The 13,659-nt window shown below is 49.3% G+C and overlaps 1 protein-coding gene across 10 annotated transcripts in view; it reads left to right on the forward strand.

Moving 5' to 3' along the window:
- The window catches only part of GAS7 (growth arrest specific 7), a 206,932-nt gene that overhangs the window by 188,442 nt on the left and 4,831 nt on the right, over window positions 1–13,659 (forward strand). For all 10 annotated transcript variants that reach the window (XM_006041664.4, XM_006041666.4, XM_044939279.2 and 7 more), the window contains 3 exons: window positions 7,443–7,571; window positions 8,673–8,796; window positions 12,371–12,450. In XM_006041664.4, the coding sequence (XP_006041726.1) occupies window positions 7,443–7,571; window positions 8,673–8,796; window positions 12,371–12,450 (333 nt within the window). The remainder of the gene's footprint in view (window positions 1–7,442; window positions 7,572–8,672; window positions 8,797–12,370; window positions 12,451–13,659) is intronic.

A 13,659-nucleotide genomic window follows, 5' to 3' on the forward strand; every position in this document is an offset into this window, starting at 1 on the left:
CAGACGGTAAAGAATCTGCCTGCATTGCAGGAGACCCAGGTTCAATCCCTGGGTTGGAAAGGTCCCCCTAGAGAAGGGAATGGCTTCCCACTCCAGTTTTCTTGCTTGGAGAAATTCCCTGGCAGGCTACAGTCCATGGGGTTGCAAAGAGTCAGACACGACTTAGTGACTTAGCACAGCACAGCACATAGCTGATTTACAATGCTGTGCTCATCTCTGCTGTATAGCAAAGTGACTCAGTTATATACAACATAGACGTCCTTTTTTTTAGGGCTTCCCTGATAGCTCAGCTGGTAAAGAATCCTCCTGCAATGCAGGAGACCCTGGTTTGATTCTTAGGCTGGGAAGATCCCGCTGGAGAAAGGATAGGCTACCCACTCCAGTATTCTTGGGCTTCCCTTGTGGCTCAGCTGGTAAAGAATCCGCCTGCAGTGCTGGAGACCTGGGTTCGATCCCTATGTTGGGAAGATCCCCTGGAGAACAGAAAGGCTACACACTCCAGTATTCTGGCCTGGAGAATTCCATGGCCTGTATAGTCCATGGAGTTGTAAAGAGTCGGACATGACGGAGCGACTTTCACTTTAAAAGACATTCTTTTTAAGTTTTCTTTTCCATTATGGCTTAGCGCAGGACATTGATTAGAGTTGCCTGTAAGCCCACACTTTAAAATTGAGGGGTACACCACCTCCTTTACTACTTGAAGGTGGCATCCCCCAAGATGGCTGCTCTCTCCCGAGATTTCCATGCTCAGCACTCGCTAGTCCTATCTCTTTTCTAGTGCTTTTCCCACAGCAGTTGCATTTCTGGGCTTTGTGCACTGTAGGGAGACAGGAAACTGGCTTTGTTTCCAGGTCTCCCCACCCTGCCCCATGATGGTTCTCTGCACACCACGGGCAGAATGAATGACTCATACAGTTGAGATGTGCGAAGGAGCTTTATAAAGAGCTGAGGTAGGAGGAGAAACAGTGCCATCACCAGCTCCCTGCTCCTGAAGGGTGCTGGTGCCCCGAGAGGGAGTTGACACCCAAATGTGAGTGAGAACTCCTGGACCAACAAGGGCGCACTAACCTTAGACACCAACCATTTCACAAGGAAATTGCCTCTCCAGCACTGGGAGAGAAAGGAGCCCCGTAAATGAGTCACCTTTGAACCTTGTATACAGAGCAGTGAGTTATTTTTAAGCTGTAGATCACAGCAATGTTCCCTCTAGGTCTCCCTCCTGCTCTCCTAACCCCTGGCAGCTCCAACCTCTGCAGCTGTAGAAACCTCCATTGACCGTGAGATGAATGGTGAGGCTGTGTTGTGAGTGTTGTGAGCATCGAGGCTGGGAGCCAGGTCTGCAGCCTTCTAAATGGTCACCTGCTGGATCCCTGGGAATCCTGGTGGCCTTTACTCCCCATCAGCAGGCCCCCAATTCTCAGTCCTTTGTGAAGTGCTCACTGGGTGACCGAGCCCTCCCCCATGCAGTTTTCCTATAATCTTACTTTTTACTACTGCTGCCCACAGCACTGGTGACTCAGGCAGTGAAGAATCCGCCTGCAATGCAGCAGACCTGGGTTCGATCCCTGGGTCGGGAAGATCCCTTGGAGAAGGGAACGGCTACCCACTCCAGTATTCTGGCCCGGAGAATTCCATGGACAGAGGAGCCTGGCGGCCTACAGTCCACGGGGTTGCAAAGAGTCAGACACGACTGAGCAAATTCTTACACATACTCCACAGCACTACTTCTAGGCACCAAATGTCTGGGTTTTCCCCACACTGACCAATTCCCTGACCCCAGCTGGGGGTCCTACAGTGTAATTCACTTCTGACACTTAACTGCCCCGAGCTCAGCGTCAGATCCTGCAGGTTAAGGACCCAGTCCCTTGGGGCCACCCTTGCTTCAGACGGCTGTTATAAGTAGTGGGTCACTGGGTTACTCACAACTTCTGTCCCGCTTGGCTGCAAATCAGGGTTTTCAGTGATCCCCTCGTCAGGTTTGGTAACTTATTAGAAGAGCTCACAAAACTCAGGGAGACACTTATTCATCAGTTTATTATATATTAAAGGGTATGATAAAGGCCACAGATGAACAGATGCTCAGGGTCAGGTAAGAAAGGGTCCTGAGTGCAGGAGTGTCTGTCCCCATGGTGCTGGGGGTGCACATCCCAGCACATGGGTGTGTTCACCAACTCAGAACCTCTTTGAAACTGTGATTTTTCAGACTTTTGTGGAGGTTTCATCACATGTGCTGTGTGTTAGTCGCTCAGTTGTGTCTGACTCTTTGCAACCCCTTGGGCTGTAGCCCACCAGGCTCCTTGTCCATGGGGATTCTCTAGGCAAGAATACTGGAGTGGGGTTGCCATGCCCTCCTCCAGGGGATCTTCCCAACCCAGGGATCAAACCCAGGTCTCCCTCATTGCAGGTGTATTCTTTACCATCTGAGCTACCAGGGAAGCCCATGAATACTGGAATGGGTAGCCTATCCCTCTTCAGGGGATCTTCCCAACCCAGGGATCAAACTGGGTTTTCCTACACTGCAGGCAGATTCTTTACCAGCTGAGCTCCGGGGAAAGTCCTTCATCACATAGGCATAATTATTAACTCAGTCTCCAGCCCCTTTCCTCTCCCTCCAGGGGATCGGAGGAGGGGGCTGAAAGTTCCAATCATGGCCTGATCTTTTTGGTGACAAACCCCCATCCAGGAGCCCACCAAGACTCGTCTCATAAGAAATTCTAAGAAATGTAGGAGTTTGGTGTCAGAACTGGGCTCAAAGACCAAATATTAAATCAGAAGATGCTCTCGCAGCACCTTTGTTGTTTAGGAAATTACAAAGGCTCTAGGAGTTCCGGCCAGGAGCTGGGGATGAAGAGCAAAATAAACACGTTGTCATTTGGTTGGCCAAAAAGTCCATTTGGGATTTTCTGTAACATGGGAAAATCCTAACATATACAGCCAACCCCATGTATCACAGTATCATGGTTATGTGAGTGTCATGTGCAGGATGTAACTCATCTCCCTCAGTTGTATCAGCCATAATGCAAGACAACATAGTTGTTTCACAAATGAGAAGGAACAAAGAGGTCAAGTCACAGCCCGTGGTCCCACAGCCAAGTGGGCTCAGCTACTGAGGAAACAAAGGAGAAGACTGAGTGGGTTGGAGCCTTGACCCCTGGACCTTTCCTCTGGGCAGACCAGTGGCATTTAAAACCCAGAACTCTGTGCTGAAGCACACTGCCCTCTCTTAGGGGCTCTCCACAGTGGTACAGGCTGATCTTCCAAATGCCGGGATGTTTTAATTCAGAGCTGGCTTCATCTAGCTGATGGGAGGCTTCTGAAAAATACTCACACAAAATTCACACATAGATTTTTCCATAAGAATGTCTGCTGCCTCCAGCCCATCAGTCAATGTTGGTGGCCTCAGGCAGCCATAGTAGCAGCCCAGTGGTTGTGTGACAATTCCTTAAAAAGAAAAGACTATCCATCCGCCATAGATAAATATAGCTGCACATGTGCAAAACCCATTTTAACATCTGCTCCAAAAGCCTCCTTGAAAATGTCCTTCCTGAGTATTCTGTGTCGAGGGGCAAGAGCTCTTTAAGAAATGCAATTTCATTCCAGGGATCTTAGGCTTTTCTAAGTCTCCTAGCTTGAGCCATTATTCATAGCAACAGACTATTAAAGAAATAAGATTGCTCTGTATAAAGGAAGTTATACCTGCTTCTGGGTGAGGAAGAGAGAATAGAAAAATTCCTTGCGATGGGAGAAAATTTAATCATGCAATCGAGGCCATGTATTCAGCCAGAAGATTTTTGGGGGGGGCACAGAGGGCATCAAGAGAATGATAAAAAAATGATTTTTTATCAGTGCTATCACTCACAAGCTTTGTGATCTTGAGGGAAGCCATTTAGCATTTCTGGGCTTCCATTTTTTTCAAGTGTGAAGTGAAGTGTTTGGACCAAATCAGTGAGACTTGAAACTGACTTGACTGTGACCCAGTTATACATTTTCCGTGGCCACCCAGAGCACACATGTATCCACACCTAGATAATCACATACAGATACCCCCTGTATGTGGCTAAAACATCTCTGATGTTTCCTCTTCATGTCTGGGCTATGCTCATCAAAAAGCCGTCCTGATCCACTAACCATTTCACAGCTCTTAGCAATGCGCTGTTTGAGAAACACGGGACCAGATACAGGCATCCTTGTTCTATATAGTACTTGGCTTTAGTGTGTCTTTTTTACAAATTGAAGATGTGTGGCAACCCTGCACTGTCAGATGATGGTTAGCATTTTTTAGAAATAAATATTTTTATTTTGACCATACCCACAGCATGCAAGATCTTAGCTCCCCGACCAGGGATCGAACCTGTGCCCCCTGGCTTGGGAGCACAGAGTCTTAACCACTGGACCACCAGGGAAATCCAAGCAATAAGTGTTTTTAAAATTAAGGCATGAACATTTTTAAGATGTAATGCTATTGCACACTTAATAGCATGCATGCTTAGTCATGTCCGACTCTTTTCAACTCTGTGGACCGTAGCCCGCAGGCTTCTCAGTCCATGAGATTTTCCAGGCAAGAATACTGGAGTCCGTTGCCATTTCCTCCTCCAGGGGGTCTTCCTGACCCAGGGACCGAACCCACATCTCCTGCGTCTCCTGCATTGGCAGGCGAATTCTTTACCGCTGAGCCACCTGGGAAGCCCTAACAGACTACAGTGTAGTATAAAACCATCGCTTTCGTGCACACTGGGAAACCAGAGCATCCATGTGACCTGGTCTATTGCAACACTCACTTTTTTATGACATTCACTTTATTGTGGTGGTCCATCACCCAACCCACAGTTTCTCCAAGGTCTTCCTGTGGTGTCTGAAATTCCTTCCGATCTGAGACTTCTCTTGCTGTCTTCTGATGAGTGACGTGGAAGCAAGAGGCAGAAATTCTGAAAGGCAAACTGAATGGCTTCAATGGCCTATTGCAACCAAGCCAGGCCAGTTCAAGTTCATAAGGACGAGCTTGTGTGGAGGACTTTGGCCTCCTGGTTAGCCAGAGATGCTTAAAACTTAAGAATGAGTATAAAGATATCTAGCCAACTTTCTTAAAAAATTAGCCTTTTTGTTAAAGTACTTAAAATATAGAGTGAGACTGTGGGTCTTCAATCCATGGGATTGAATCACTTCTGACAGCCAATAGTGTGATGTTTCCAGAATGTCATTTGGAATTTGGGGAGAGCCTTGGGGGTCCTGGCAGGATCTTGATCCCTCCCCAGACCACACAGTCTGGGGCCAGGACCGTGAAATCCTGAGTATTGACAAGTCTCTGCAGGTCACTCCTGGGCATATGAATATATGGAAATCACTCGCAGTCCAGGGCCTCAGAAAGAGAGCTCAGAGTTACTGGGTCAACAAGCCAAGTTAACCCACATAGACCCGCAACCAGGAGCAGGTTACCAAGGCAGCCAACTATGCAGCCCTCCCCTTCCTCCCCCAGTGCCTAATCTGTGTGGGGAAGGGGTTCCCTAGGTCTCAAAAGCACTTAAGTTTGTAACATCTTACAGATTGCCACCAGATGGGGGTGTTTTCCTGTGCAAGGAATCTTCCCAGGGCTCAAAAATGTGATAGCAGACATTACAGCCAACATGAGGGGAAGGGTGGAAGTGCAGCCCCCGCTCCATTAGTCTTTGAAGGTCATCCACCAGCAAAGCATCATCTTGTCACCCAGAGCATCGGGCCCCGAAAATCTTGTCATTTTTCTGAGTAGTGCAGGAGGGCCCCCTGTGTACCAGCTCCGGCCAGGCACTGTGGATACAGCAGGGGCCCAGCCAGCATGTCCTCCACCCTCCTAGAGTTCAGAGTCAACATGTAATCAGTGGTTTGGTACAGGGAGCACCTCCATCCTTGAGGCCTCTGGGGAAAAGGTAATGTAGCAAGAAAGAGCCTGGTGAGGAGGGAGAGAAGTCCCAGAGCTGGCACGTTATCCATCCAGGGAGGTTCAGTTCTGATTCCCAGCGAGAAGGGTGGAGGTTGAGAGACCCTCGAAGGCCAAGTCAGAGGCCCTAGGAGGCCAGTAAGGAGGTCCTAGAGGTTATGTTAGGGGCCTTAGGAGCCGAGACAGGGTGGGTGAGGTTCTGAGAGGCTGAGTCGGGGGCAGGGAGGCCACTAGACTGTGCCTTTGACCACAGCAGGTCCATATTTATCTGTTATCACATGCATCTCATGTTCATACACCCCAAAAAAGTTTTAAGTAAAAGTTCTCCTTCCAAAGAGAGTGGGGTGGGAAAGAGGAAAGGAATGAAAGAAAGCTGGGAAACCTGATGCCACCCAGCACCTCTCAGAGCATAAAGGGCCCTTCTCTGGCCCTAGAGTTGCAAGGCTGGTCCACTCTTGGTGTGGGGGTGTGCCAGCCTCCACGCAGACCAGCGGGCACAGCGCAGGAAGGGTCCCTGTGAGCTTCCACCATGGCTTCCTGGAGATTCGGACCACACGCACATCATCTGTGGTCCTTGCACCTGGCACGTGGTAGATGATCAATAAGTAGAACCGACCCGAGATCGCCTGGTTAAATGTTGCCCTTGTGATAGTGGCTGAGTGTTTGGGGTCACAGGGATGGTCCCCAAAACTCCCAGTTTAGAAAGTAAGGGAGATTACATCTGAGCAAAGCCCCAGAGGAGGCTCCTGTGTGGGCTTCACACAGGAAGAGGGTGCCCACAGGGACTTGGTGGGCTCCAGGCACTAACCCATCCTTTGGTGTGAACCCTGGGCCTGGCCGGTGGAGGTGACTTCCTCAACCGCATACACAAGTGAAAGGTTGTTGTTGAATCAGGCGAAGACACCAGGATTCTTGGCCCCCGGAGGAGAAGAATTCAATCCAGGGCCAGAGACAAGGCTTGATCGCTCAGAGCTTTTGTGTAATAAAGTTTTATTAAAGTATAAAGGAGATAGAGAAAGCTTCTGACATAGGCATCAGAAGGGGGCAGAAAGAGTACCCGCTTGATAGTGTTAACAATGAAGTTATATAATCCAAAGAATATCTGGAGGTTGTAAAGACCTCATCAGATGTACTCCCATAATTTACATTTTAAGATAACACTGTCCTCAGGCAAGATACATCCTTGTAAAGACCAGGTCTACTCCCATCATTAACATTTTAAGATAACAGAAGGTTGAATCCAAAGACTGTCCTTAGGCAGGATACATTATTGTTATATAATCCTAAGGAATGTGGAGAAAGAAAAAAAGTTTGTCCTTTCTTCCTCCTTGAGAATTCCAGACCCCTCTCTCCTTGGGGACCCCTAGACTCCCTATCAACCTGCCTAGGAACTGACTCTCTCACAACCACGTGTCTCTGACCTCCCTGTGAGATGGTATCCACCCTCACCCACGGGGTGGGGGAGAGCACCCCCTCCCTCCTCTCATAGCTGGTGCCCCCCGGGTCCTGAGTGTGTCTCCTCCATCAACAGCTGCACAGCGAGGTGGAGAAGCCCCTGATGAACTTCCGCGAGAACTTCAAGAAGGACATGAAGAAGTGTGACCACCACATCGCAGACCTCCGCAAGCAGCTTGCCAGCCGCTACGCCGCAGTGGAGAAGGTGAGGGCCCAGGTCGCGGAGTGGGAGGGGTCCTGCTGGAGGGAGCAGGGACTGGGGGCCGGCAGGGGCTCCGTGTGTTTGTCCCCCCTTGCAGCCGGATCTGGGGTTGGGGGGTAGTGTGAGAACCCCCTCCCCCGGCCGAAGGTTACGTGTGTGCTTCCCCTGGTGCTCAGATTCCCAGTGAGGGTGGGAGAGGCTGCACCTGCCTTGGGGTTGTAGAATGTGAGACAAGATACACCCTGATTTTGAGGGTCCTGAAGCCTGGATGTACTGCCAGTCCACACAGGGCCCCTTTGTCTGGGTCTCACCTGGCAGAATCCTTCCTGACTGGACCACCCCGCTCCCAGAGGCCAAGGTGGTCTGACCTTTCTGGGAGCTCTGATGGTCAGTTATGGAGCAGAGAGAGGTCTCCCCCTGGGGCTGACCCCATCGCCTTTGGGAGGGGTGCAGGAGAAGAGGGCCGTGTTACTGCTGCAGGCACCCTAGACCTTGCCAGTGGCCAGCACTGACAGGCCCATTCCACCCCAGAATGGGGAGGCTGGTGTCGCCAGCTGCTGAGCACTGTTGGAAGGTGATGTCGATGATCTCTGTGGTCCCTGCCACCCTGGAGAAGCTGTGGTCTCAGGACTGCCTGGGTCCCCAGTGCATGTACATGCTCCAGTGAAAACATGCTCTGAGGGGCTTGCTCTAGGCCAAGGATGAAAGGATGCTTTGCAGCCTCAGTGTGGTCCCCAGCTGGCTGAGTGATGCTGGTCTGGCCACTCAGCCTAACAGAGCCCCTGTAGCCTTATTTACCAAAGCAGGGAAAAGAAAGGACTTACCTAGGAAAGACTCTGATGCTGGCAAAGATTAAATAAAGGCAAGAGGAAAAGGGGGTGGCAGAGGGCAAGATAGTTGGATGGCATCACCAACTCAATGGACATGATGAGCAGACTCCAGGAGATAGTGACGGACAGGGGAGTGTGGCGTGCTGCAGTCCACGGGGTTGCAAAGAGTCAGACACAACTTAGCGACTGAACAGCAACCTAAAAAAGGAGGCCAGGCCCAGTGGGCCCTTGCTGTCTCTGAGCCTGTGATTAACTCCACGTCCTTGGACCCCAGGCCCGAAAAGCCCTCACGGAGCGGCAGAGAGACTTGGAGATGAAGACCCAGCAGCTGGAGATCAAGCTGAGCAACAAGACGGAGGAGGACATCAAGAAGGCCCGGAGGAAGTCCACGCAGGCGGGTGAGTGCGGCCCTGTCGCCTGCTGCCCTCTCTGTCCTCACCTGGTCCCAGAGGCATGGACAGGAGAGGCTGGGAGATGGGGTGCCTGGGAACATGCGTTCCACAGGGCGAGACTGGGGGGTGCAGGCAGTGGAGCGGGAAGCAGTGCCGATGGAGGGGTCTCCCCACACCCTACCCAGAGAGGGCTGCTTCTGGCCCAAGCCCCAGGGTCTCTGGTCAGGTGGTGGGCAGACTCCTCCAGGACCTGGAATTGAGGGGTCCTGCCCCTGCCTGGAGTTCCTTGAAGTGCAAACCCCACCCACCCACCAAGTTGCCCCACCTCCCCGGGTAATAGTTCTCCAGAGGTTCTCCTCTAGTCATGGACTTCTGACACAGAATAGAGGCTGACGTTTTGTTTAAAGAAATAATCGGTATTTCAGGGACTTCTCAGGCAATTCAGTGGTTAAGACTACTCGCTTCCAGCGCAAGGGGTGCAGGTTTGACACCTGGTTGGATAACTAAGAACCCTCATGCCTTGCAGTGCAGCCAAGAAAATATTTTTAAAAAAGAAAAGAAAGAACCCTATTTCAGATTCTCTCCAAAATATTCCTGTGAGTCAGCTTCTGCTTCCACCTAGAGGTAAAAATTAGCTAATGCACAAGGAAGGGGGAGAAAAATCAGCAAGAAAGTTTTTTTTTTTTAATTTCAATATTGCTTAACAACCAGTTTCGCAGTGTACAAGGTCAATGCATTTTGCTTTCTGGGATTAGAATATGTGCTGTGAGATAAGGTTTGGATTGGATGGTTTGGTCTCTAAATCTTTTTCACCCCAACTTCTGGTGAACCTGGTGTAATTAGTTCATTAAAGGATGAGAAACAGCCATCTTAGGGACATTTGGAAATAAGGTGGTGTAAATATGTCATAACAGAATAATGTAATATAAATGCAACATTTATATAAAAATCTTTAATAGCACAGTAGTAGAAACAGACGCCATGCTACACTTGTTGGGAGTAGGAAAGAAAACCCAAGGAGAGGAGAGGCACATTTAAATTAGCTTAACTACAGAAACTGTTAAATAATTATGTTACAAAAACAATATTGCTGCTTGACAAAATATTTTAATCAACATATAAGAATATAAAATCTTATTCTCCAGATATAGTCACTGTCGACACACCCTAATTTTTTTTAATGTTTTTAAATGTATATACATATCATATTATACTGTTCTGAACTTACATTTTAATAGATGTATCTTAGAGATAGGTCTGTTTCATCATCAGTTTATTTACCCATCCATTTATGTACATCAGATTTCCTAAACAGTTGAATAACGTGCGAGTATATGATTGTATCCAGATGTATTTCATCATTCCCCTAATGGACTTTTGTAGGACTCTCAGATTGTTTCAGAGTGTTTGTCAGTGCCAGCGATGCTGTGACTATAAATGCCTCTCTGTGGGGGGTGGGGGTCTGCACGTCGCCGGGATGTGGGGGGGTGTAACTGGGTCAGAGGCTTGTATTCATTCTGATGGATGTTTCCAAGTTGCTTTGCAGATGGGTGTGCCTACTCTCTATGAATGCCTGTTCCCTAAACTCTTGTCAACACTGTATCCTGTCTCATTTTGATATCCTAGCTATCTAGTGAAAAATAGTATTTTGTTTCTAATTTAATTTACACTGCTTTTTGAGTGGAGTTGAGCATTTTAAAAATAGACTTTTAAATCATCTGTGACTTTTAAAATGATTCACTCATATTCTCTTCCCATTTTCTTGTCAGATGTCGGGTCTTGTTCTCATTGATTGATTGACAGGGATTATGTTAGGAAAATCAACATTTTGTCATTTGAATTGCAAATATTGTTCATAAGTGGTTTATTTTTTATTTTGTTCTTTGTATTTCTTTTTCTTTTTTTTTTTCTTGGTTTGTCTAATCTTCACTGTGGCTCTCTGAAAGTACTGTTATTATCCCCATTTTACAGATGAAGAAACTGAGGCACAGGCAGGTGAATCCACTTGGTCCAAGGCTGCACAGCTAGTAAACAGTAGAGCTATATGACACCCCAGTAGTCTGGTTCCAGAATCCATGTCCTTAACCCGTACTGTTCAGAAGGGTCCGATTTCAAACCCTTGGACTACATAGGGAAGAGACACACCTGCCTTCATCTACTTTATTTCCTGATGTTGCAGAGGTTCGTGAAGCATGTTCTTAACGTCAGGATCAACAAATAAAGCTTTGGGAGTTTCATATTGTGTTTATAAGGGTGACCTTACCCAGGGTCAGGCCCAGGCTTTTGGTGGGACTCTGACTGCAGTGAAATAGCCGCTGTCTTCCCTCCAGTTCAGTCCTGCTTGGGATCAAGGGCCCGGCCATTGGCCTTGGACCAAGAGCAAAATGAACCAAGCCCTTGATGTGGGTTCTGTTACTCAAGGCTTAGCTCCCAGATAATGGTGTGGCTCACTGGGGAGGAGGCCCTGAGCCAGGCACTGGGCATAACCCTCCCCACTTCCCTTCGCTTTCATATCTGAATACACGTGAGCAAGTGATGCCATTCTAGGGATCCCTTTGAAGGGTTAACCCATTATCGTTGGGTTCACTCATGAGTTTTCCCATCGTGAGTGAAGTCCCTGGTGTCTTCTTTCTCTGGAACCCTGTGATAATCAGGAAGCTCTGTGAGACCGACCTGTGCTCCTCCAACTGTGATGTGCACATGGGTCACCCAAGGAGCTTGTGCAAATCGTTTCTGGTTCACCCTGTCTGGGGAACATCATGAGATCACATTTGGAGCAAATATCCAGGGTGTACCAGTGCTTCTGGTTCAGGAATTGTGTTCTTTGTAGCAAGAGTCTAGGGTACCAGGACCTTAGTAACACTTTCAGGTTGCTTTCTTTCTAACTATAAACTGTCTCAAACATATACAATTACATAAAGAACACACTGGCCATCAAGATAGAACAGTTTGTTTCAGATGTCTGTCTTAAGAAATGCTATGGAAAGAGCCCATCCCTTCCCACCCGGACCCTTTCTCTGTTTCCCAAGGTAGCCAGTATCCTGGCATTGGTGTGTTAAACTCTGGTGCCTGTTTTTATACCATTATTGTACATGAATGAGCCATAAAGCATCAGACACGTTCTCTTGAATTTCAGAATGACAGCCTGCTGCCTGTACACACACACAGACACACGCATACAGACACACAACCACAGACACACAGACACACCAGTGGACAGACGTGATGTGCAAACTTCCCTTCTGTAACTAGTACCGAGTTGCTTGAGACACATGTTCAACCAAGCAGGACTTGCCAATGTGAAATCAAACTGCCATCTCTAGAGGAGGAAGCATTTCTGGGGCTTAAGATAGACTTGAGGGGTCCCCGGAGTACCCCCACCCACACCGTACATACACTTTTACTGAGAGACCCCCTTCCTGAGTTTTTGGCATCTGGAGTCAAGTTCAGGTGGATGCTCTGAAGCCAGTCTTTGATAATGCTGGGTTGCCCCTTCTTTGCCTCCATCACCTCGGCCGTGGGGTGCAGGTGGCAGAGGGCAGCCCTGGTGAGGAGTGACAGTGGCCTTGGCCCTTTGCAGGAGATGACCTCATGCGCTGTGTGGACCTCTACAACCAGGCCCAGTCCAAGTGGTTTGAAGAGATGGTGACCACCACATTGGTGAGTGACCGGAGATGCGGAAGCATGTCCCCGCAGGGGTGGGCGCTCAGGAAGCTGTGGGTGGATGCTGGTGGATGTGAGGTCGATGGGTGGAGGTGAGAGATGGTCATTAGATCTGCTCTAATGTTGAGACTGAGAGCTTATCTCCAGGCCAGGCCATGTGGATTCATACCCTTGCTCGGGCACTTCCTACTGTGTGAACACAGGCAGCTATGGGCTCTTGCCGTATCGTCCTGAGGGGTCAGGGTCAACCGAGCAGAGAGTGGTCCATTGAGGAAAAATAGCCAAGTTGTAGGAAATGTGGACCTTCCTACCCCCAGAAGAATTAAGGGTCTACAATCACAGAGCCTTGCGAGACGTGTGGATGGGTGAGGTTGGAGCAGTGGGGGAGGCCTCTGACCGGGGTGGGGGAACAGGCATCGGACCACTTCTTTGCTCTCCTGAGTATTTCTGTGAAGTCAGCACCCGCTGAGTAGATGGTGAGATGGGTTGGCACTTGGGCCACTGGGCCAGGTGAGAAAGGAGGTGTCCTGCCAAGTGCTTATCACACCATCCCTCTGCCCCAAGCCACCCCCGTCCATCTGCCCATCCAGCACGGGACTAACCCTCTGCCTTCCCCAGGCACCAGCCCACCAGAGCAGATTAGAGGCCTCCCCCAGGGACAGTGACCTAGATTTCCTCCTGGTTAATCTCCTAATTAAGCTTCCTGCTTACTCCCCCGACTCCCTGGCTAATCACCTGGGCAGTGACCTAGTTGGACACAGAATAGTGGCCGGATCCCCTAAATTCCAAAGATGCAGGGCCATCTAGGAGCCAAAGCAAATTTCTGCTCTTCCCTGTGGCCTTGGCCACCCCGCTCCTGGCCCTCCTGCCTCCGCGGCCTGTCCCTCAGCACTCAGGGTGGACAGAAACGAGGCCACTCAGCAGAGGTCCAGGGACAAAGCCCCAAGAGGTTGAAGGGCAGAAGCTCCTGCACATGTTTTGTTTCTCAGCCCCGTCAGGGCCTGGGGCTGCAGCGGTGCAGAAGTTTGATTAAGGGCACAACAGGGGGCTTCCTGGTGGTCCAGTGGCTAAGACTCCACACTCCCAGTGTAGGTGGCCTGGGGTCAATCCCTGGTCAGGGAACTACATCCCACATGCCGCAACTAAGATCCTGTACAGCCAAAAAAAAAAAAAAAAAGAAATGCACAAAAGTGCAAATCCCACTGC

This window comes from Bubalus bubalis, chromosome 3 (assembly GCF_019923935.1).
Source record: "Bubalus bubalis isolate 160015118507 breed Murrah chromosome 3, NDDB_SH_1, whole genome shotgun sequence".
Taxonomy (NCBI): domain Eukaryota; kingdom Metazoa; phylum Chordata; class Mammalia; order Artiodactyla; family Bovidae; genus Bubalus; species Bubalus bubalis.